The sequence below is a fragment of the Molothrus aeneus genome, chromosome 4 (genome assembly GCF_037042795.1).
Source record: "Molothrus aeneus isolate 106 chromosome 4, BPBGC_Maene_1.0, whole genome shotgun sequence".
NCBI lineage: Eukaryota > Metazoa > Chordata > Aves > Passeriformes > Icteridae > Molothrus > Molothrus aeneus.
In genome coordinates this window covers 29,394,071-29,417,984 of record NC_089649.1, presented here as the reverse complement: position 1 = coordinate 29,417,984, position 23,914 = coordinate 29,394,071, and the positions used below count along the sequence as shown (strand labels likewise).

The 23,914-nt window shown below is 40.3% G+C and overlaps 1 protein-coding gene across 2 annotated transcripts in view; it reads left to right on the top strand.

Annotated features, from left to right (window-relative positions):
- Nucleotides 1-3,847: 3,847 nt before the first annotated feature.
- Nucleotides 3,848-23,914, top strand: part of SH3D19 (SH3 domain containing 19) — an 81,807-nt gene continuing 61,740 nt past the window's right edge. For both annotated transcript variants that reach the window (XM_066548180.1, XM_066548179.1), the window contains exons 1-2: nt 3,848-3,989; nt 21,826-21,865. In XM_066548180.1, the coding sequence (XP_066404277.1) occupies nt 3,872-3,989; nt 21,826-21,865 (158 nt within the window). In that variant the 5' untranslated portion in view covers nt 3,848-3,871. The remainder of the gene's footprint in view (nt 3,990-21,825; nt 21,866-23,914) is intronic.

Below are 23,914 nucleotides of genomic sequence, written 5' to 3'. Positions count from 1 at the left end.
TCTGGCAAGCACTCACTAGGAAAGAATTACTTGCAAGAAATGGAGGCATTTAAAACCTAAAAACCACTTCCAAGATTGAATGCTTGTGGCATTCTTCAGGGGTCCATACTGGGACTCATGCTGTTTAACATCACTGATATAGACAGTGGCACCCAGTGAGTTTAGCAAAGACACCAAGCTCTGTGGTGCTTTTGACAAGCTGGAGGGCAGGGATGCCAGCCAGATGGACCTGGACAAACTTGGGAGGTGGGCCTGTGCAACCTACTCAAGTTCAACAAGGCCAAGTGGGAGGTCCCACACCTAGGTTGGGACAATCTCAAGCGCAAGCACAAGTGAAGAAGCAATATAAGAGAATGGATCAAGACTGCCCCTTGGGAGCAGGATGTGGGAGTGTTAGTGGATGAGAAGCCTGACACGTCTCAGCAATGTGTGCTTGCAGCCCAGAAACCAAACCATCTCCTGGGATGCATCACAAGACAAATGGCCAACAGGTTGAGGAAGGGGATTCTCCTCCAGTACCATGCTCAGGTGAGACCCCACCTGGAGTGCTGCATCTGGTTCTGGGGTCCTCAGCACAAGAAAGACACAGAGCTGTTAGAGAGCATCCAGAGGAGGGTCACAAAGATAACCCGAAGGCTTAAACTCCTCTCCTGTGAAGACAGCTGAAAGAGCTGGGGTTGTTCATCCTGACAAAGAGCAGACTTTGGGAGGACCTCACTGTGGCCTTCCAGTACTTTAAAGAGGCTTAAAGAAAGGAAGAAGGACTTTTTACATGGGCAGATAGTGACAGGACAAGGGGGGATGGCTTTAAGCTGAAAGAGGGTGGGTTTCAATTAGATACTAGAAAGAAATTCTTTAATGAGAGAGTGGTGAGGTACCACAAAAAGCTGTCCAGCGAGGCTGTGAATCCATCTCTGGAAGTGTACAAGGCCAGGCTGGATGGGGTTCTGAATAACCTGGTCTGGGGAAGCAAATGTGTCCTTGTCCATGGCAGCTGGGTTGGAACTGGATGACTTTTAAGCTCACTTCTAACCCAAACTGTTATTTTGTTCCATTACTGGTACACTGGCAGTGCAAGCATGTTGACAGATAATTACCCTGAAGAATTCTACCTACTAGTAAGCAACCTCCTTTTAGGGGGATTGAGCATTATTGAATTTTTTTTGCAAAAATTTCAGAAATATGATTCAAGCGCTTCATTGAATGCTGCTTTGCATTTTAAGTGTTGTGAAATTTTCTTGTTTCCAGGAGTACTGATTGGGAATTGTTTCCAGTACTCTTTACAGTAATGTGTTGGTTATTGCTACCTGACTGTTATATCCACACATGAATTGTATCTTAGTTTGATCTCTTCCTTTCTGGTGAAATCTACCTTCAAACAGTTACAGGCATTTTTTGAATGGCTCCTCTAGCCCTAAATACAGTAACTGTCCCATGTACATTTCCAGCTGGCAGAGCTTGATATGTGGCCAAGTGGTTATTTCAGGGACTTTATCACTTTCTATAATTTGGTTATTGCAATTCCATTTTTAAATTGGACTTTCACAGTGGTCACTAAGGATCTCTTGATGACTGTCAATGTTGATCCCTCTATACTGTATTATGAGATATTTTTGGGAATGTTTTCTTAGTAATAGCTGCAGCTACTCTGTTCAGCATGATTTTCTTAGGCCTAAATTTTGTCCAAATGTATTTTTCAATTTCATGTGCATGGAAGCCTCTGTGTCAATTCCATCAACAACAACAAAAAGAGGCTTAATCTAGTCTTTGAGGGCTCTTGGAATTTGTGTTATGTTCTATGGTTTATTTCTGGTTTTTCCTTCCTTAGTAATCTTACATTATACCAAGTTTCATTTCTGCCAAACAGCAGTGAAACACAGAGTATAAAAAAGAAGATATTTAAGAAGTGAAAAGTGGATGGTCCTTGTTGTTCTTTGTTAGTGGAGTTTGGGAGTTGAATGCAGGTGCTGCATTTTGGTTCCACAGTAGAGAACCAGAATACAAACAACACACAGTTTGTTTCTCATGGGAGAGTCTGTCTCTCACACATGCACATACCAACAGCATGTACCTGTGACAGCAGTGCTCCACTGAAGAGTTTTGTGTCCACTCTAGATCATGTACAAGGCATGTTGATCTTGCACTGAAATTTGTAAGGTGATTTCTTTGGACTACCATGCAATCTATCCATGCAGAGGTCATCCAAAGCATGAGGCTTTTGAGAACACATACTTGTATTGGAAGGTTTCATTTGTCTGTTATATACTCCTGCTGTACATTCAGTTTTATTCCTGGCCTTACATCTTTTTACAGTATAAAGCCTTATGTCCTTCAAAGAATATCTATTATACCACTTGATCACTAAGAGCTGCAGTGGAAGAAAGCCTCTTAAGGAACAATGATTGTAAAATCAAGCACTGAAACACTAAAAAATGCACAGACAATCATTTGTATTCATGCATTATATAGTTTTCAGTTTTGTAATGACTTTTTTTTCAACCTGTACAATATGCTTTATTCACTGTGAGCAGAGAAGGTGCTCAGTGTGTCAGCACAGATATTGCTCAACAGTAGGATTACTCACTGTTGAGTTGTACCTCCCTGCTCTAATTTGCGGTCATATACTTTATTGGTTTACTGTCCCTTATTCACTTGCTCTGAAGTTGAATTTATCTTCCTTATATCCTGTTTTAGTAGTATCTACAATGGAATAATATGTAAAAATATTTATGATTAGGTTTTAAAGCTACCATATGAAGTGAAGAAGCAATATAATTTCTATTTAGATATAGGCAGCTGAGGACTTGGGCGGGTGGGGGAGAAATTAGATGTAAAACCACACAGGTGTCTTAACTTGAAACGTGGCCATATTTTTCGTATCACTTCAGCGCTGTTAAGTGGGTACCTCACTGGTTTCAAGTAGGTCCTAAAATAACTTCTTAAGTAGTTCAAACCACGGTAATGAACTCGGGCCAAGACACACATCCTCCTAGCCACGAGCCATAACTGCTGCCGCTCAAAGACCTGCCTGCCCTCAGCCAATATCGGGGCCACAGTCTGCTGCACCCACAATTCCCACAGATCCCAGGGGTCCCGACTTTCTGGCCACGCACAGCAACTGCCCTTGTCATCTCACAGGATCACAGAATTGTCAGGAGCTCCTCAAGTTCAACCTCCCTGCCAAGGCAGGGTCACCTAGAACAGGTGACGCAGGAACGTGTCCAGGTGGGTTTTGATTGTCTCCGGAGAGGGAGACTCCACGACCTCCCTGGGCAGCCTGTTCCAGTGCTCTGCCACCCTCGACGTAAAGAAGTTCTTCCTCGTGTGGAGATGGAACTTATGTTTTAGCTTGTGGCCACTGCTCCTTATGCTGTCACTGGGTACCACTGAAAAAGTCTGGCACCACTCCTCTTGGCATCTTCTTGCTCTCATCACGAAGCGAGGCAGACCTCGCACCCTCTCGGCGCAAGTCCCTTCTCCCCTTTAGCAGGAGGCCGCCCTGGCTCGCACACACCCCGCTCGCTGCCGGGCCTGGCTCACCGGCCATCGCCGCGCGGTGCCCGGCGGAGCCGCCCGGCGGAGCGCGGCTGCCCAGCGGCGGCAGCCAGGTACCTCCCCCCGCCGCCGCCTCCTCCGCCCCCTTTTGTGGCGGTGCCAGGCGGCCGCCGGGTTTCCTGCTGACGCCGGAGAGCCGCGGATGGGCAGGAAAGGCCGCCTCTCCTCCCGCCTCGCACCGCCGGCAGCAGCGCGGAGCGGTGTCCGGGAGAAGCGCGGCGGAGAGGGCGCAGGTGCGGGGCGGGCCCGGCGGCCGCGAGGGCCGGGCGGCCGCGCCGAGGAGAGGGCGCCGGTCATGGCAGCCCCCGCTTCTTGAATGCTGCCAGCCGCCCCTCCGCCGCCGATGGCCGAAGCCTGGAGGCTGGAGGAGGACGAGGAGGAGCTGCGGGAGCTCGGCAGGAGGCACCGGAGGGTCGCGCTGAGCTCGGCAGCAGGTGAGCGGCGAGGGCGCGGCGGGCCGCGGCGGCGCTTCCTTTGGGCTGGCCCTGGCCCGCTCCCCGTGCCTGGATTCCTGTCGGGGGCAGGGCGGCATTGGCGGTGCCGCCCCGAGGTGTGCCGGCCCCGGCGGCCTCGCCCCAGGGCAGCTGGGTTCAGCTCAGGTGCATCCGAGCCGCAGGAGTGTGCCCGCGGGCCGCCCCCAGAGCCTGCTCCTGCTCCGAGCTCAGCACAGTCATACAGTGGCTTAAGTTAGAAGGGGACCTAAAGATCACCTGGCTCCAGCTCCCGTGCCGTGGGCAAGGACGCCTTCAGCTAGACCAGGTTGCTCAGATTCCCATCCAACCTGTCCTTCAACACGTCCAGGCATAGGGCATCCAGCACTTCTCTGGGCAACCTGTTCCACTGTTTACCACCCTGAAGCTAACATGGGCATGTGCTGACTAGCACAGACATGTCCAGGTGCACAGGGTGCTTCCTCAGGAAATTAACTGCCCATTGTTTTCAAAGTACCAAGTAGAGGAACATCTAGACAGCAAAGTTGTTGTTCATGTTTAGCCATTTCTGTGTAGGTTTGGACAGCAGGCCCCTGCAAAAAGGCAAGAACCGCTGCATGTGAGAAGGAATGGCACTGAGTGAGCAGATTGTCATTGTAGAGAGACCTGGACAGCAACAAGCTTTTGTTTGAAATTATTAACTCAAGTGGACCCTGGCAGCAGCTGATATTATTTTATTTGGACATCATTGTTAATTGAGGGTCAACATGCACGTCACTGTCCTGTAGTCACTGCGGTGTGAATACAGCATTTCTTCTGTCAGTGTAAAATCCCTTCCAGGATAAATCATTTTTATAAGGTCTGTTTCCAGGTAGAATCTCACCCATGCTATATAGCTGAATTCCAAATATTCTGATTTTTAATAATTATGGTACAACTGTAACAATATAGCACCCTTTGCAATTCATGTCAGTTTACATCCATTTGAACGAGAAATTGAGTGTCCCTTTTTGTAGTTGACAAAAACACAGCAACATGAGGGATCCTAGAGGACAACTTTCAACAGGCAGGCCCTGTGGCCTTCAAATTATTTCAATGCCTGTCTGTGCAGGTGCAGGATTAGCAGGACCCTATTGAAACCACTGTGGTTTGGCATGTCTGCAGGGTTTCGCCTTGTCTGGGGTAGAGTGCAGAAAATCAGTGTTCCTATGTGGTTTCCTCCACAGCAAAGTGTTCGTGCTGCTGGTTATGATGTCTGTTTTCTAAAGGTGTTTCTTCTAGAAGTTTTTATTAGTGGAAAACATAGAATTGGTACTACAGTTTATAAATCTATATAACCTTTGCCACCTTTTTGTGGAACAAAGCTTCTTCCCGGAATTTTTCTTTGGCACTGTGCTATTAACCAGTAATGTAAGGGGCTTTTTCAATTTTTACTAGTATTTTTTCCTGAAAGCCACGCCTTGAAATGGGACCAGCACTGTTTGTTTACCTTACTGGTGTAAAGTATGTGTGAATGAATAGCATTCTGCTTGAGCTGTCTCGCCTTCTTTCCATCTGTTTGCACATCTCTAGCTGGAAAACACCACTGAGGCTCCCAGCGGAGTATTCTTAAGGCATCATTGAAGAATATCATCAAAGTAGATGAGTTTGCTGCTCTTCCCTTACTTGACCTTCATTTACCTAATTTTATTTACAAACGTTTTGAAAATTAGTGGGGCTTTTTTGCATGTCATGTGCGGTTAAGCTGCCAAAATGGTAATACAAATAGGTGTTAAATAAGCCTGCGAGATATTTTGTTGTAGGGTTTAAAAAAATGTAGTGGCATCTTAGCAGGCTGTCAATTTAAGTATTTCAGTCTGTTAAACTAGTTGTGAATGCAAGCAGCTTGAATCTCTGCTGTGTTCAGCCTGTGCATGGAAGTGCATAAGGGCAGTTCATCACCTTTGTCCTGCTGGTGCAAGGCATGTGTGCAAAGTGGGAGCTGAAAGGTGAAAGTTCGCAAGTACTTCTGACTTCCTGAATGCTCAGTGGTTAGCAGTGGTTTATTGGAGAGGCAGAGCACAGGAGGCTCTGCAATGAAGAAATCGTATTTTCCCTTGAAGACACTCTACAGTTGTGCTGCACCATGTACTGTAGGATGAAGCCAGCTAGACTAAACTAACAGCTTGCTGCTGCTCTAGAGGTGTGATCTCCTTTGGGGATGTGCTCTCTTGTGTGTCAGCTCTGCTTCTCGTCCAACCTGTTGGTGAGTGAAGTCACTGGAGTTGTGGTTTGGTGGTAGCCTGGGCTGATGGACTGGGTAGCTGCCTCGCTCAGAGCCCCTGTGCTTGCTAGAACCTGCACCAACCTGTTCTGGTGCATTGTCCAAGCAGAGGGATATTTTTCTAGTTCTCTTCAGTGGTTGCGAGTCTTCTGATTCAGCTCACTGTAATGGTTTTGGGTGAATGTTGAAGCTGGCGCAAGGGAAAGAGTAGGAACATGCAGCCAGAGGGAGGTAAGAGCCTATGCCAGTCAGAAGTTAGTTTGGCTTAGATTGCTGTGAAACTGCAGCCTGACAGCTGTTAGAGACCTGCTCATGGTTTGGTTTTTTGGGTTTTTTAATTTGATTCACTGGAGGGTTGATTTGTTTGGTTTTTTGCTGTGTTGGGTTGGGGGCTTTTTTGGTGGTTTAATGAGCTGAAGATGCTCGCTTAAGCAGTGGACTCCCAGAGCAGATCTTGGAGAATGGAAACTTGGAGGAATGAGATAGGCAGAACCATTTGTGTCCATGGGGTAGTATTTTCTCTGAATTCAAGGAAGTTTTTATTTGGCATGTTATGGAAAACCTGTGAGAAGATCTATTAAATACAGCAATTCGAAAACTCTTCTAAAGAAACTATTTTCCCTTTGAGAAAGTGCTGATTGAATTTTATGTATGTATATATATATATATGTTTTTTAGGTTATAGGGAGGAGAACATATTCTCTAAAAATTGAGAACAATGAAAGTAGCAGCATAGGTTCATTAAAACTGAATCATCTGGTCACCTGCTCTGGAAAAGGAAACCACTTTTGTTGGAAAGTTTTAGGGGTTTTAACTGCAATATAAATAATGTGATCGATTTCTACCTCCCTTGTTGCTTATTTCTGTCACATGCATTATTGTTCTGGGAAGTTACAGAGACCACAGGATATTTACTAGATTTTTTTTTTTGTTTAGAATGTTTTGTTTAGAATGTTGTTTGTTTTCAATAAACAAACTGATTTTTTAAATAAATCAACTTTTTTGCTAAATAAATAAACATTAAAAAATTCCAGACAAACCAGAACAACCTCACTAAAATGCTATTTCTCCATAGACTTACAGGTTCTCTCCAGTCTAACTCTAAACCTTGATCTGGTGTGCTTTCCTATTTTCATTGCCTTTTTATTCTGTAACTACTGACTAACATGGACTTGCAGGAAAGTTTATAGTGAAAGTAGTAAATTTTAGTAATGAACTACATTGGTTGATTATTTGTCCTTACTGTCACATTAGAGCTGAGCATCACAATATTCCAATATTATCTAAAGCACACAAGAAATTCTTAACACATTCAGTATCTGCATTATTTCACTTTGAATTCTGGCCAGTGTTCCCTGAGAAAGAATAGCCCATTATGGATGTGGCAGAAATCTCCTTACTTAAAAATAAAATGAAATTACCAAATATGGAAGCCAATAATGAAATTTATTTGAGTTGATAATGAAGACCTATGTGATTTTTACTTTAATGCATGAGTAAAAGTACAGGTGGTCAAGGCTTTGGTTTAATTTACTATTACTCTGTTTTACTTATCACAAACACTTGTCTGTGGTTTGCTCTCATGCAATGGCTGTAAATTTTGTACATGAGTTTAGCTGTGCTGATTTAAACATCTCTGGGTTGAGTTTTGTTGGGGTTTTTTCCCTTCCCCTATTTCTGTTTCGCCATAGTAGTTCAGATGTTTCCTGGAACTTTTTTAACTCTACGGAGCAGTTTTAGATTATGGGTGAAATCATCTGGTTTTGGTTGGTTGATTGACTGAGTGCTTTGGGGTTTTTTATGCCAAAACAAGATTTAGTTCAGAGTTGGATCAATTCATTACGCTCCCACAATTCCCACATCAAACTGGCACTGACTTGTTTTTGAAGCTGAGAACAATGAGCTGTATCCAGTATAACAAATTAAGGTTGAATATTTCAGTGCTCAACATGCTGAGAGTTTGTGGGGGTATGTATTTGTAGTGTGTCTGACAAAGTTAAGTGAACACTACTTTGCAGGCATCATAGACTTTTTACAGATAAATGAAGAATTTAATACAACAACGCTCAGCAGTTGTTCCCATGTTAATGCAAAACTACATATTTGGCCTTAAGAAGTAAAGAATAAGATGGTCTGAAATTCTTCATTAAATTCTTGGGTCTGAGGCTGTTTTGGTAGTGATGGTGATGTCCTTTAGGGTTCACTGGACCATAACAAGGACAGCTCAAGCTTAAGTCCTTCCCAAGAGGTGCCAATGACCCTAGAGCTCGGAGGAAGCATGATTAGGAAAAGGGTAATTCGAAGACTTAGTTGGTTAACCGACTCTTTTATTTAAGAAGTGGAAGGATCGGCATCTTGCAGAAGAGAAGTCAGCATTGTTCAGCTGAAACTGAATTTGTTGCATGTCTGCATGCCTATGTCCTTAAGTGCTGATCTGGAAATTGTTCTGCTTGTCCATACCAAGTGTAACCATTTATCCTCTTTTATTAAGAGAAGAGAAAAGAGTCTCCATCAAGTAGATAATTTGTTTTAAATAAATTCATACATCTACCTATGATCTGCTAGTCTGCCCGTGTGTACACAGGAAGCCCTTAAAAAGAGGACTAAGAGGAACATTCAGAATAGGGGAGCTGGTGCCACAATTTTAATTATTTCTTTGTTTAGTCAGCTCACAAATTCTAGAAGTGGTGGAGTGGATGGCCAGCTGAACATTGCTTCCCTCTTTTCCCTGGGATTTTCCCTGGGATTCCCTGTTTTGTTTTGATAGTCCCGATTCAGATTTAGAGCTTCAGGTTTAATAACTGCTTCAGGCACCACCACAGTAAAACATTTAAGATCCAAAGAGCACAAATAATGTAATTCTCCTGTAATAATCTCTGACTGATGCTGGCATGTTGTATCTTGGAAGTATTAAGAAGATTATATGATTAAGCATTTTTTACAGCCCATTGAAATTTCTTCTATATTTCATAGTCTTTGACTGTAGCTTGTTTGAAGTAAATGTAAATATTAACTAAAGCTTTTCTGGAAGTTAAATAATATAGCCTATACATGGAAATTCTCCAGCACATCTTGAGATTCAAGTTAGTGGCAAGAAAAAAACCCGCATGCAGTTACTTGGCCCAGAGTATAAACTGAACCCCAAAGAATGTTGTGCCCTCTAAAGAAACAATGCTTCTAAAAATGAAGGCTGGTCTTACAAAAATAATTAAACTTCTGGTAGTCAATGGGGTGATTTCTTAGCCAAGTAAACTGTAGAAGGACAAATAATAATAAGTATCATTATTAAGTGATTAAATGGACCTACTTTGTTCAGGTTAGAGCCAAAGCAAGGCACAGAAGTTTATAATTGCTTAAGGAGAGATGAGTTTGTAGCCAGAGAATAACCCACAGAACTGTGATTGCACAAAGACCTTGCTGTTACCTGTGTTGTAAGCAATCATTTCCTGTCAGGGCAACAAATGATAAGTCTGGGATGTTGCATAAAGAATGGGGATAGACAGCAAAGCATAAAATGAGTCATAACCTCATTGCAAGAAGCTTTTACCAAAGTGGTTGATGTTTACTGATGGAAAATAAAGTAATATTTGTAAATAAATTTGTTAATATTTGCTTTTGAGAATATAGCCTTTGTTGTCCCAAAATGAGTTCCTTCACCCAGTGTGCAAGAGGCCAATCCACACAGAGCTGAGGTGTTTGATTTATTTAGTTCAGCTCAGAAAGGGGTCCTAGCTGGCAAATTCATAAAGCCAGTACACCAATTATCAAAACTTTTCATTATTTATACATTTTGACAAGCAGAGGCATTACTGTTTATTGGCTATAATTTATACAGTTCCCTTATTAATTAGTATTTTATTTCTGTTAGTTAAGTTGCTTTCTTTATTCTTCTGCTACTCAGCCCACATGCTCACTCTTTTGAGTATTGGGTTTCTTGAGTTGGTGGCTGTGGTCTTCCCCTGCCAGAGTTGCCTTTTACCTAGTTAGCACATTAGTTTGATGAGTTGGCTTTGTTTATTCCTCCTAATCTTGTCCTGCTGGCCTTATCTTGGACATTCTGCCCAGTGTCCTTGCAGTCTATCAGTTCAGCATTCTGTTGTGATTCTGTTTCTCAAATTCTGTACTCTGAAGTTCTCTCTTGTTTTTTCTTTCTCTATAGCTGAAGTCACTGAGGCATGTTCAGCTGCAATTACTGAGATGTTAAATGTAATTTATCTATTTGGAAGCCATGCATCACCTTGATTTAAAATCTGGAAACAACAGGGTAGTGGTGTTTACGCTCTTCATTAAAAGTTAGTGTAGTTCTGTGTGTTTTGTTTCAATAGCATCTCACACAATATATGCCATATGAAATTTTATTTTGATAGCACTAAAATAATTTTCCATGAACTTCTTTTCTTGATGATTATTATCTATAGTGAAATACAATGCTTTTGCATTCTTCAGTTTCTTTGCTTTGCTTACTTCGTGTTTGTGGCCATGGAAGTGTTGTCTGGAAGGGAGCTCTGGGGTCACCTAGTCCAGCCTCCTTCTTGAAGCAGGCCTGTTGCCAAGGCTTTGTCTAGCAATGTCTTGAAAAGTCTCCTGAAAGAGAGGGATTTACAGCCCCGGCAGGCACCCTGTTTCAGTGCTTTACTTTCAACCTGTTTCAGTGCTTCTTCCTAAAGGAAGAACTTTTGCTCACCTACAACCTGGGCCTCCGAAGCTACATTTGTGACCATTGCTCTATTCAATACTGTCCACTAACACCAGGAAGAGTTTGCATTTGTGATCTTTGTTTCTACCCTACAAGTAGCAGTGTGCTGTGGTTAAGTAGTTTCTTTGCCTTCTGTTTTCTAGGATAGAGGAGTCTGGCCCCTTCAGCCTTCGTATTGCACAGTCCTGCCTTCCTTATTCAGGTCCTCTGACTGTATAGAAAAAATGTAGTGGAAGGGTTGTTTTCAATGCTGGCCAAGAATTTTTACTCTGCTCTTGAAAAGCAGTATGCACAAAAGGCACTGAAGCATTCCAACAGCAGATTTGGGAACACAGTATATCATCTGTTGATCTGTGGTTTATGCTTGGCAAGCATCCTTCCCTTTAGTGAAGGATGAAAATATGTTTTGTGGGAAAGCATAGATTTAGTGGCTCATGGCACGGACCAAGAAAAATTCCTGGTTTCCCCCTCAACGTTGTATAAATTTTGACAGACACAGGATCTTATGTATATCAATATTTTTAAATTGACCACTTGATGTAGTGCTGTTACACTAATTGCTTCAGGTGTTTTACATCTGTAGAGATTTGTATGGATTTCATGTTTTATTCTAAAAACATCAATTTGACATTCTGACTTAAGAATTTAGAATCTTCTGACAAAATTTAATGGAATGCTAAATAAGATGCTTCAAAGATTAACCTAATTGGTTTAGAAACTCTTGCATATGTTACAAAACAAATATGTTCTTGCTTTTCTGCTTTCAGTGGCTGTATTTGGGTCCAGCATGAAAGGCTGGATGACAGCAAGGCTGAAAAGGTTCACACTGGAGTAGAAGCTGAATGCAACAAATTTTACTGTTCTTTTTTTTTTTCCCCTAAGCTTTTAAAGAGATCATAGAATTTATTTTGTGTGTATGTGTTGCGACCTCAGTCAGCTTGTTCAGGCTTTTGTAGAAAATATGATTGGATCAGAACATGCTAAAGATTTCAAATGATTGACATCATTACTCCTGTGGTTAATAGTGGGCACACTGTCAGCCTTTCAGAGCTGTGCTAGTAGCTCGCGTGTCACAGCACACAAACTGAAAAAACAAATGTCTTCAGGAAAGTATGCAAGAAACACCTCCCAGGATTCAGTTTTTACTTCCAAGAGAAATTCCTTCCCCTTTGCAGTCAATTTCTTAGCAACTTCTGGGAGGCCTCATATGAAAGGCCCTGCTAAATTGCTGCCAATGGATTTATCTTTCACTAATTCAATTCCTTTTTTGAATCCACTTAGACTTTGTCTTCAAATCTTGCATGGTAGTGAGGAGCACAGTCATTCATTATATGAAATCAGTTACAGCCTTTTGCATACCTGTTGGTATTTCTGCTGGATAATCACTGGTTCTTGAACTATAATGATAAATTTCTTATCTGTATTCTGCTTTTTAATGTGGTCTTGATCATGGTGATTTACTTCCTTAAAAGCTTAAGTAAATTTTCAAGCACTGTGTTTACTACAAAAGGGTTCAGGTCCATTCTCCTTCTAGACAGAATATTGTATGTATAAAAGAAACTGTTTGATGTTTTTCTTCAGTTATAGCATTTAGATTCTGTTTATAAGAGATAAACTAAAATGAATATAATTTGTTTTCTCAAGGTGATAATTTTGTATTCGTCATGAATTCCTTCTTGCATTAAAAACTGAGTTCTCAATATCACAGATCTATATATGAAAATTGATTCAGATTGTGCACATCTGTGCTAAATAATTTAAAAGAATTTTTGAGTGTGCAGTGTGTTGTGATCTTATTTATTATTAAAATACTGTTCGTTCATCCTGTTAGAGAGATGGGACATAAATTTCCAGAAACAAGTTCAGCATTTCAATAACTTTCTCATATTAAATTACTCCATTGCTATGCTGTATCCATTTTATAGCTGCACTTTAAGTTTAGGGTACAAATCTATTAGAAATGTGGGACTTAGGATCAAAGAAGAAGCTTTTTAAGAAGTCTGTCTCCTACCTGGTACTTGAAGAACAGCATTGTCAGGTGCCACAGTTCAACTGATGCCAAATGCTGAACGTTTTGTCATTTGTCTTAAGCTTGCCATTCTTTGCAACATCCAGTGAACTCCAAACTGACATGATGAAATATACCTGAGAATGGAGTTCCTGAGACTGGGTACCTGCCATGTCCTGCCTGGACAGTTTACCACATCCATTGTTTAAGCAGGTCAAGTCCATGCTTGGATGAGCATCACTGGAGCATGGAAAAAGTATCACTGAATGATGAAATGGGATAATGCTGCAGACCTCATGTATTCAGCTCTTATCAGCCTAACTTCAGGGAAAAAATTAGTTTTTCTGTTCTAGTGTGCAAAGCTTGCTGCAGATGACCAATATCATCTCTGGGAAATACATGGTAGCAGCTGCCGTGACATTAGGGACATTTCTTTTCTGTAATTGCTGTCCTCTAGCTTGATGTTTGTGGATCCATTACCAAGAACTATTTGAAGTGTGTCATTATGGTATTTTGGCACTATAGCAATGTGGAGGTACTTATTAGTATATTTACAGAGGCTGAATGCCTCTGACAGGATCTGTAGGCCTTTTTTGGTGAGTGCACAGAACTGGGGAGAGGTCTAGTAATACATGGGAAGGTAGTTATTTCCTCCAAAGTACCAAACAATTGGAACTGTCTCTGCCAGCATTACCGAGTGTTGAGAAAAGCTGTGTTTATCTGTGGTGAGCACAGGATTCTTTGTTTTGAGGGCTTTCGAATGCTTAATAACTTTGCCATCCTTTTTCTTGGTCAAAGTAGTTTTTGAAGCCTCTCATTGACGGTAGGTGAAACTGCTTTGTGTTACCATGAGTAGCACCTGAATGGATGAAATTTGCATTTAGAAGACTGAGAACAAAATGCAGTAGCCTCATGTTGAGGGTAGAAACAGGCAAAGAATTACTTTTCTAACAGCTGCACAAGGTGACATCATGGTGCCAGGAATCCAGCTGTACATAGTGACAACTGGTCAGGATGTTCTTCCAGGGCCAAAGGGCACATGTATGCAGATTTCCATGCACACGTTAGGCCAGTAATGGAGGACTCTGAGGTACTTTAAAGGGGATTTGGTAGATGTTTAACACCTTGGAGTAGATGTGGATAAATTCAGTGCACACCTCAGTAAAATGTCTTCAGAATGCTAGGTGATTCACTTCTTTAAAAACTGGATGCCGATCACTACATAATTAAATAATACCCCTTCAAACATTACTTGCTTTAATAACAGCAAAGTGCTGGGCTTCCTGTTCTGTGGAATAGTGGCAGAGAGTTGCACAACTTTTAGGCATGTGCTCAAAGCTGATGGAGGAGGGTTATCTCAGGGTACAACAATTTATTCATATATGCCACCATCATTAAATAAATCCATTTTTTGCACTTTCACATTAATCCCTTTTATGATGTGTCTAGGTCTTGTAGTCTTTGTTTGATGATAAAGTGCAAGAGTCCTTTTTGGGAATAATCCATTTTATGGTACTTCAGAAGTATCCTATGCACATGAGAAGCAATTGTTACATTCATTTTCCTATAATTTTTTTATTTCTGTGTTGGGCAGAATTACCAATGTCACTGGAGGGAAAATATGTTGTTAATAGGCTTATGTCGAATGCACTTCCCTAGAAAATTAGTAATTGTAAAAAAATCAGTGATATTTAAGACTGTTCTTGTTAGGTGGACTGGGTAAACAGCCTGGGGATTCTTTAATCATAAATAGTGACAAAGGACCATAAAATACTCCAAGAACAAGCTACTGAGTATTTCAGCGGTATCTTAAGAGAAATAAATACTTTCCTTGCCTGGTACATTTCTTCTATTTTTAGAGATACTGCTTTTTTTTTTTTTTTGTGGTTGAGTATATTACAATCCTTTCTTTTCATACATTATTTTCTTTCTCTCTGTGTCATTTCATCTCCCTAGTCTCCGGATTCCTCCCACAGTGCAGACCTCTGCACTTACTTGCACTCACTGTCATGTCTGATATCTGAATTGAAAGCAATGTCACCTTTATTCTGTCAGTGGTTCACAGGATGAAATAGTCAAGAAGGAAATTTTCTTGTTTGTTTTAAAGCCAAATTTGTTTCCTGATACACAGAAGGGGGAATATCTTGTGAATTGCTATTCAGCACTTTAATGTGAATCCATGTCTTGCCCACATTGAATATGACTTGGCTTCCAAGTGCTTAATCCATAAGATTACCCTGGGGACTTTTTTTGTTGAGGTTTTCCACCTCAGCAGTATGTTGTGACAGGTGAATGTACCTACACAGAAGTGTTCAAAGCTGGAGGCACTTTTGGTGCTGGATGTTCTGGTTCTCAAGTAAGGCAGACGCCTGAGGAGGAGAACAATGGAATAAATTTGGATCTTGGATATTGTGTATGAATGCTTATAAGATAGTCTGTTAAATACAGTGTCAGAAGGACAAGTTTATTCACACATCTAACTATTGCATTTTTTGTTTGTGTATCAGCACCCTTTGACAGGCAGACATAGGTAGGACCGAGTGAGCTCTGTGGTCTAGCTGAGGAATATGCAGAATCTCTGCAGGCATGCTAAATCTCTGATTCGAGAAGAAAAAGGTACTCTTATAAAAAGATAAAAGAGAATTTGCTTTTAATGGCAATGCTAGCAACATCAGAGAATTATTTTTCAGAAATGTAGATTTAACATTTTAGAAATGCCTAGAGAGAAACGTATTTTGTGGTTATAAGTCTTCTGTTCATCAAAATGTTGAGTCAATTAATACTTTCCTTAGGAAAGTATAAAAAAATAAGTAGTAGGGCTCATCTAGAGTAGCTCCCACTGTGATACTGGTGGTGAACTGATACCTGTGTCTAGTTATACTTGAAGTACATAATCTAAGAATTACATTGCACTGATCAGCTGGCATGTTTTTCATGAAGATGTGGGGATTTGTACTTCCAGGAGTTGCTAATTTTTTTTAAAAAGAGCTTTAGAAGCAGCTGTGTCCTAATTTTCCTCTTTAAACAACTGTGGTAGAAGGCAAAAGTGTGGTAACATATGTATGTAATGGGTGTATTTGATTGCTTATATATTTTGTTTATCATTTATGGCTTAAGAACAAGCCCAGTTCCCAGTGCTGAGTTTAGTCTAGGTTCTTACAGCACAAACCTTTTAGAGAAATGGTGATAGCTTACACAGTCTGTTTCCTTTCTCTTTTGTTTTCTGCATCTGCCCCCTCTTTTGCTGGCACATGTGCTCACACTGATGCACACACACTGTTACTGTTGCAGTGCAGGAGAAATGTAGGAGCAAGAATGAGGGGGTGGAACTTCAGAGTCACAAAAACTAATCAACAGCAAATGTAGCATTGGCAAATGTGGCCTCTGCTGTCCAGTAAAATCCTTTTTCACTTATATGTTGTGCACTTAAAAGTGCACTAAAGGCTTTAAAGATGATTATAGTTTATTTTTAACCTTTTAAGCAAGGTAAAGATACTATAACTTAAAGTCTTGGGATAATTACATGCTTTATGGTGATCAGTAGGTTTCAAAATTAAATACTCGACTGCAGAGGTTCATTGTGTTCTCAGCTGTGTGTTGGGGTCCACCCCCAGCCATCTATCAGTTGTGTTTAAGAGTGGGGGGAAAAAAGCATTACTCCAAGTATAAAAAACTGCAGCAATGCTTTGTGCTTGCAGACTCAGTTACTATTTAGCACTAAAACTGACAGACTACTATAATTTCATTGTGGGGGATGTTATAATACTGTTTTCTTCCTGGCAGTGTACTGCTCTGGAAGTCAACAGCATACTGTAGAATTTAAAGTAAATATAAAAACTGTCCACCTTTACAATTAAAAACTCTGAGCATGTCCTGATTTTGTAGCCTTTTGCAGTAAAGGGAAAGCTATACATAAAGTAAATTTTTAAAGTTCCTTCCAAGCCTCTCATTAATCTCTGCTTGAGCCTTCTGTCTTTTAAACAACTGATAAGGGACTCTGCTGTTAAAATATTAAAATACTAAACAAATGTTCAGTTTTATGAGTTTTGCTGTATGACTGTTCCTAACAAAATTGACCAAAATTTATAGTAGATTCTACACAGTGGAATCAATTTGCATTGTTCTGGTTCCATACCTGAGGAAGTGCTGAAGGGAAGGAAGAGTGGCTTTGAGCCACAATATGCCTTAACAAACAGGCAGAAAGGTGGCAGTATCAGTGGCAGTTACTGCTTGTTCCAGTTAAAATAAAGCAACTAGCATTGAAAATCCCCCACAAATGCAGATCTTCTTTCCAGAAAATGTGCAATTCCTTTGAGTTAGGGCCCCATCTACACTGGCAATTAGAAATGAAAACTTGGAGTTTTTGATTCAGTTATCTGGTAGGGACTGGTGCACCATTTAGCTGTGGTCTAGATGTATATGACTGAAATAGTGGCATCACGTTTTCAGCACGATGCTTTGTAAAGCTGCTCTATTGGTCTTAGTGTTTGGCTTTGTCAAGGTCTGATGGCCTTCAAAACTCACTGGGAATTGATGCATTCAGATGCATCATCAGGATGAAAGTTGTACAGCCTCTTCCAATAATTTGCTTATCCTGAAAACATGATTTCTCTCTATATTTTGATGTTGACAGCGCTGCTTAAAAGCCCATGGTTTCCATTGCTTGGTTTATTTGGAGGTTTGTCATTGTTACAGTAGCATATCATGCTTGCTTTCTCTGTGAAACCGCTGCTGGACCATTGGGGGCTAAAAACTGCTGACATGGAGACTGCTGGTTGCTCTAACTACATGTCTTCCTGGAGAGTGTTAGTGCCCTGCCTCTTTTGCTGGCTGGTCAATTCAGCAGGCATAGTTAAACTCTATTTCCCAGAAATGGGAATGGCATGTGCCCCCCTTTCCTCCCTTCAGCTTTTAAGAGATCAAGCTGTGGAATGGGGTTAAAAGTGGGAAGTTACCAGCCTCAGGAGGTAATTGCATTGAAGGTTCCCCAGTAGCTTTGCAGTTTGATGCAGCAGAATGTCTGTTAACTTTCCACTCATTTTTCAACATTTTATGTTTATACTTGAATTTTTTTCTAGTGAGAGCAAACTTTTCAGTTGAAGTCACTCTTAGCAACAAGATGCTTTGAAGAAGCTTGCAAAATAAACAGAGGAAAATAATGGCTCTACTGAGTGTGAGTTGCCTTTTTCCCTTGCTTTGCTTGTCTTCCAGAAACAAGAGTGATTGCCTTAAAAGATACTGTTTTCTGCATTGGTGGTCTTTTTGGCAAAAACTTAAGCTATTTCAGGTTTGTGGAGCAACTGAAATGATGTTGACCCAGTTATTTTTCTCCTGATGATTATACTTATATTTTCCTTGAGAAGAAAAACTTTTATACCGTTTTAAAAACAAACAACAAAAGGAGCTAATTTTCCCAAACTTAGAGTTTAAGAGAATCGCTTTTTTTTCTGAAAGCAACTGGTACATGGCATTTCTGTCTGCCACTCAGCTTTTGCATACTGAAAAAAGGCATAAGGTATCCATGCTGCCGCTGAAATACGCAGAGCATGATTTTGTAAAGAAATGCTAGATTTGCCATATTATTGTGGTATGAAGAGCAGATTTTTGTGCCTTAATGTTTTCCTTTATTCCTCTGCTGTGCTTAGAACCGGACAACAATCTTCCCAACTTCAGCCAGGAGTCTCTGACTTCTTCCACCTTGTCTGCTGCACCTACTAGCTGCTCCTTGCACTATATCCTGCTTCTGAACAAGGCTAATATATTTCTCTTGTATGGCTGTAATGTTATGAGGGCAGCAAAGGTTTTGTAAATAGTAGATGTGAATATGAAGTGGAGAAAATCTCAAGTATGGTCTGCAGGAGGTTGGAGCATGGTCAGTTCTCACGGATTGAGAGACTACAGATCTTTGGCTATGCAAATTGTGGATTGGAGAACAGGCAGAAAGAACTTCATTAACTAAAATAAACTTAGGATTGTACAGTGCGGTTTTGTAGCTTGTGAGTACTAGCTGCTTGTAAATTCCTAACATACTATACTACAGCTGCATACACAGTAAAGAATTTTATTGCTTTTAGCAACAGAAGGATAGGGAGGATAGTACTGGTGTCTTGTGTCTGGAAGGTAGTATCTGTCGCTAGAAGTGGCATTTTTTCGTGTGCATTTCCTATGCCAGAGTGCAGACAGGCTTGTTTGTTCATTTTAAGTGCTAGTCCAGCAGCATTCAGTGTTTGCTCTGATTCGACACACAGTTTTGGTTTCCAGAGTTTAGGATTGAAGAATATACAGTTTTCTGCTAGAAGGACATAATGTCCTGTAATGTTTTATAGCAATTTGTATCTTTGATATTGAGGAAAATATGTAGTGCAGGATTTCATTTTCAGATCTTTCTAACTATACAGTCTTCTTGCTTATTTCTGTTAGAAAAGATTACAAAGACATCTCTCTGCTGTTGAGGTAACATGTATAAAGAAAAGAAAATTAGTTGTGGGCATGCACTTTTGAGACTCAGCTTTTTTTAAGTCAAGGATTTGCCTACAGAATGGAAAGATTAGATCTGTGTGTGTGTGTGTGTGTGTGTGTGTGTATTGCAAAAAAAATTGCCTGTTTTTTCTAGGCTTTCATATTCTAGTGTTTGTAGAGGTGTGTCATAATTTGAATTGATGCTTGTACTTAATGCCAAAATAGCATTTAGAAATGCAAAATGTACAGAATCACAGAATCAATTTGGTTGGAAAAGACTTCTGAGATTGAGTCCAACCTTTGACCACACCACCTTGTCAATCAGACCATGGCACCAAGTGCCATGTCCAGTCTTTCCTTAAACACCTCCTGGTACAGTGACTTCACCCCCTAATTGACTAAAAGGACATAGGTGAAAGATTGAACTCTTTGAGTCTCTCATTACGCTTGAAACTAAAACAAATTTTAAAGGTTAAGGTCACAGCAAACCTAATGTAGTGGGGGTTTTAGTTCTATTTTAAAATGTTGGCTCTTTGCTTGTAGGATTACAATTTATTCTTTTCAAGAAGATCATTATGTGTGTGGATGGTGTGCTCTCATTAAGTTTATCAGAAAATAAAATGTGCAAAACCAAATATAGCATTGAAATGCTGAAACGGGAATGAAAATAAAAGGGAGAAGGGAATCACATTGATTTCCTGAAAGAGCAGGTTGCAGCGGTGTGGGCGGGCAGTGGAGGATCTGCTGACTGGCCATGGGCTGTGTGGGAGAGCTCCCAGAGGCTGTGCTTACATGTGCTCCGACTCGGTTTCTTCCTTTTCACTCGCTCATTCACACGATTGTTTCAGCAGTGGGGGGGCTTTGTCTGAATGCTGTTAGATTGTGGCTGCTCACAGAGCAGGAGATGCTGAGAACAAGCAACAGATGGCAAACAGATTTCAGTAGGAGGTCCGGTCTCATTTTGTTCAGTGCTCCCAGGTAAGGAGGTTACATGGTAAGGATGGAAGGAGTGTGTGTTTGAAGAGCTGCTGCTGCAGCTCTGGTTTGAGCTATTCCAGAGCTATACCATGCTGCTTCTGCTAGCAGAGTTGCACACAGTGTGATGAAATGAAGATCGCCGTGAGTCAGGAAGACAATAAATTATAACTGTGTGGCTATGACAGCTCAGTAGGAGCACCTATGGATGGAAAAAGCATTACATACTTTTAAGCACAATTGACATGAGATAAATTTTTTACCACTTTAATGAAAGCTTAATTAAATGAGCACGTAAAGCTTGGAGAGGAAAATATTTCTTTTACACAGGAAATAAAACTGCACAAACAAATATGTACTGTTAACAGAGCAAATTTTATTTCAAATGCAGAGCTTTAAGATTGAAAATACAATCTGTGAGCGTAGAAATTTTTTTAGGAAGAGTCTTCTGTATAGACAAGCTTTTCAGTAAAGTGTTTATTAACACACGAAAAATAGCTTTCTGTTTAAAATACACAGAGATCAAATTAGAATCAAAAGCACCATGGTCAGTGGAGATTATGTGCAGCTGTAGGAATTAACTTCTGCTTGTATAGTGGATCTTTCTGCATTAAAAGATTAAACCCCCCTCCTCTAATTTTAGAATATATGCATTTTAGGTGGACAACAGCCTCAGCTTTTCAAGTAGTTCAAAAGTCATGCAGTAAAAGATATTCTGGACTTAAAATATAAAAGATAATATATTAATTCTAATATCATAGCACTGCAGTTATTTTATAATGCTTGTACAATAATCATAACTCTTGAGAGAAATATTTTTTACTTTTGGTGCATGCTGGAGCTTTATATGTAGATTTTTGTGGGTCAATCTCACTAGTCCAAATAAGCTACTTGAAATACTTACAGGATAAAGAAAACCTTTTCTAAAAACACAGAAAAATTCAGTATTTTGAACCCCCAGAAGCTGAAGAGTTAATGGTGGGGTTGCACTGGATTCAGTGTATTTGCAGATGTTGCTGCAACCAACTGCTGATTTTTCTCCCATCCTGTCAGGGAACTCTGCCAGCCATGATTCATGGAATGATTTTTTTGCGCTGAGTAATCTGTGGTTTTTCTTTTTTCCTCTTCCCTCTCCCTTATTTTTATCCTGAACTAAAGCACTGTTCATTTCAGCTAAAGGGAGGAGAAGCTTCCAAAGCATTAATACAAAACATTAAATACACTGTGTTTTGAGTAGAGGAATTGTAACAAATGTTAAACTTGCAGTAATTTTACTTGGTCTTAGGCAGTCTAGTTCAGTGTGGGAAAACAGTTTGAGAACAGAATCACCTTTTGGTTTTGCTAGTCATATGGTTTCACAGTTCTCTTAAGACTTCTGTACTAGTATTGCTAAAGAACATCCAACTTCTGTGCTGATATTATGCCTCCTTTCTCACAGATCGCTCAGAAAGAAATAAACCAGACTGCCGCTCTTCAGGGTAAGAACTGTATTTCTCTATTTATTTTTCCCTTCTCTTTCTTTTTTTTACCCTAATTTCTTCCTTTTATTGGGTGAACTAGGAAATTGGCCAGAAATATAAAAATGTCATTCTTCTATTTCTCTGTTTTGGTTAACAGTAATGTAAAATAAGTTTTGTGTTAAACAAAATAAGTTTGTGTTAAAAATAATTGTTTTATATTCTTTATCGGCAAAGTTATTTTTTCAAGAAATTAATAGGACTTGCTAGATTGTAATTGTGCACACTGAAACTCCAAATGCTTGTTTATGTATCATGCACAGGGTTGTTTGGTAAAACTGTGGTTTAAAACAAGAAGCCCCTCATGACTTACTACTTTGAACTCTTCGCTTCTATAGCTAGGAAAGTAATTCTTGGTTCAAAAATAGCAACACTTTATTATTTATTCCATTGAATCTGATCCCATCATACCCAAGGTTTCACAAGAAACAAACAAAGTGTTTTAAACAGAGCCCATACACACATACATCAACACATTGTGTTTATTTAGAGTTTCCATCAGGATTTGTCATGAACTTCTAGGCTATTGATTCGCAAGGCCATATTTTCCCTTAAGCTTCTGAATATTCTGTAGTTCTTCTTATCCTCTGATTTTTAAATAATCTCTTTCTCTATTGCCTCATTTTCAAACTGTCTTTCAGTTCTCCACTGGGGACTAGGATTTTGTCCATGTCATGTGGCAGATAGTGGAATTTTAATGAACCAAAGTGATAGAGCAGACCAGCGAACACTGGCTCTCCCATTCCTTTGTGAAAAGTCTTTCCAAAAAATTCCCCTGGTGTCCAGGCTTTTGACATGACCTGACCTTTTCATTTGATTTTTACAGTCTACATTTTTTCCTTTTTGGTACAGTTTTACAGTACAGTGGGCTAGGATTTATAGCTGAAAGAACAGTGTAGCGTTTTCTTACAGCACACTTGATGTGTTGTGTCTATTGTGTGATGTGATGGGAGAGGATTTTCCCTTCCTTCCCCCATCTGCCTCAGCACTGTAGCTGATTCCAGCAGCGTGTTTAAGTTGCAGGGGGGTATTGCCTTTGTCTTAGAATACTTTTATCTGCTTAAAGGCTCAATCACTGCATGTGCTGATTTCCTTTAATACTTAAAAATACTGAACTTTTTTCTTTTATTTTCTAAAAAATTTGTGTCTAAATGTTAGAACTTTCATTAGATCATGTCATATTACAATAATGTCAAACAAATCCAAACCATTGTAAAAAAGAAAACTTACTTTATCAAAATGTTTAGTTTAAGGTTGAAATAGCTTCAATCTCTTCCTCTTTCTTCTCCCTAGTTGTTCTCACCAGTATCTTTTTGCTCTGGAGTGTGTTTTATAAGTTTGAATTTGGACCAAAAGCAAAGTAAAACTTCAGATTTTTTTCCAGGGAATTGGAAAGCCAAATGTGGACCATTTTTTTTTTTGGCAATAAAACACTGCCCTAAGTTGCCTGGACTACAGTCTCCAAATTCTCATGTGGAAAGCACAGAGTAATTAAGAGTATAATGTAGATTGCTCATAATGTTGAGAGAAATGCAGCTTTCAGTAGTCTTTCATTCCTGTAAGTAGTGCATGTGCTTTCTGACCATATCTATGTATCCTGTACCCCCTTCTCAGTCTCACTGGCCATTGTGTCATGGGCTGTGAGGAAAACAAGCCACCATTTGAAGGGTAGTGTTGTTTTGTGCATGTCTCATTACTGTTTCTAGACTGGAACAGGAGCAGCCTGCCTTACTTAAATGATGTACTCTGCTAATTGATATTGCTGCACTCAGTGGTTCATCTCTCATTATAATTAGAAGCACTATTCTGTGGTGACAGATTGCTGGGTGAGATTCTTATCCCAAGTCTGGCCATGTCATGCCCTGGAAAAGAGCTGCAGTTGCATCAAGGCCAGAGCCCCTTGATAGAAGACCTGAGGGAAAGCTAAATTATGAAGCATGCACAGCTAAAACTGAAGTGTAAAGCACTCTTCTCTTGTAACATAGGCAGCATTTCCAAGCTGTTTGAATG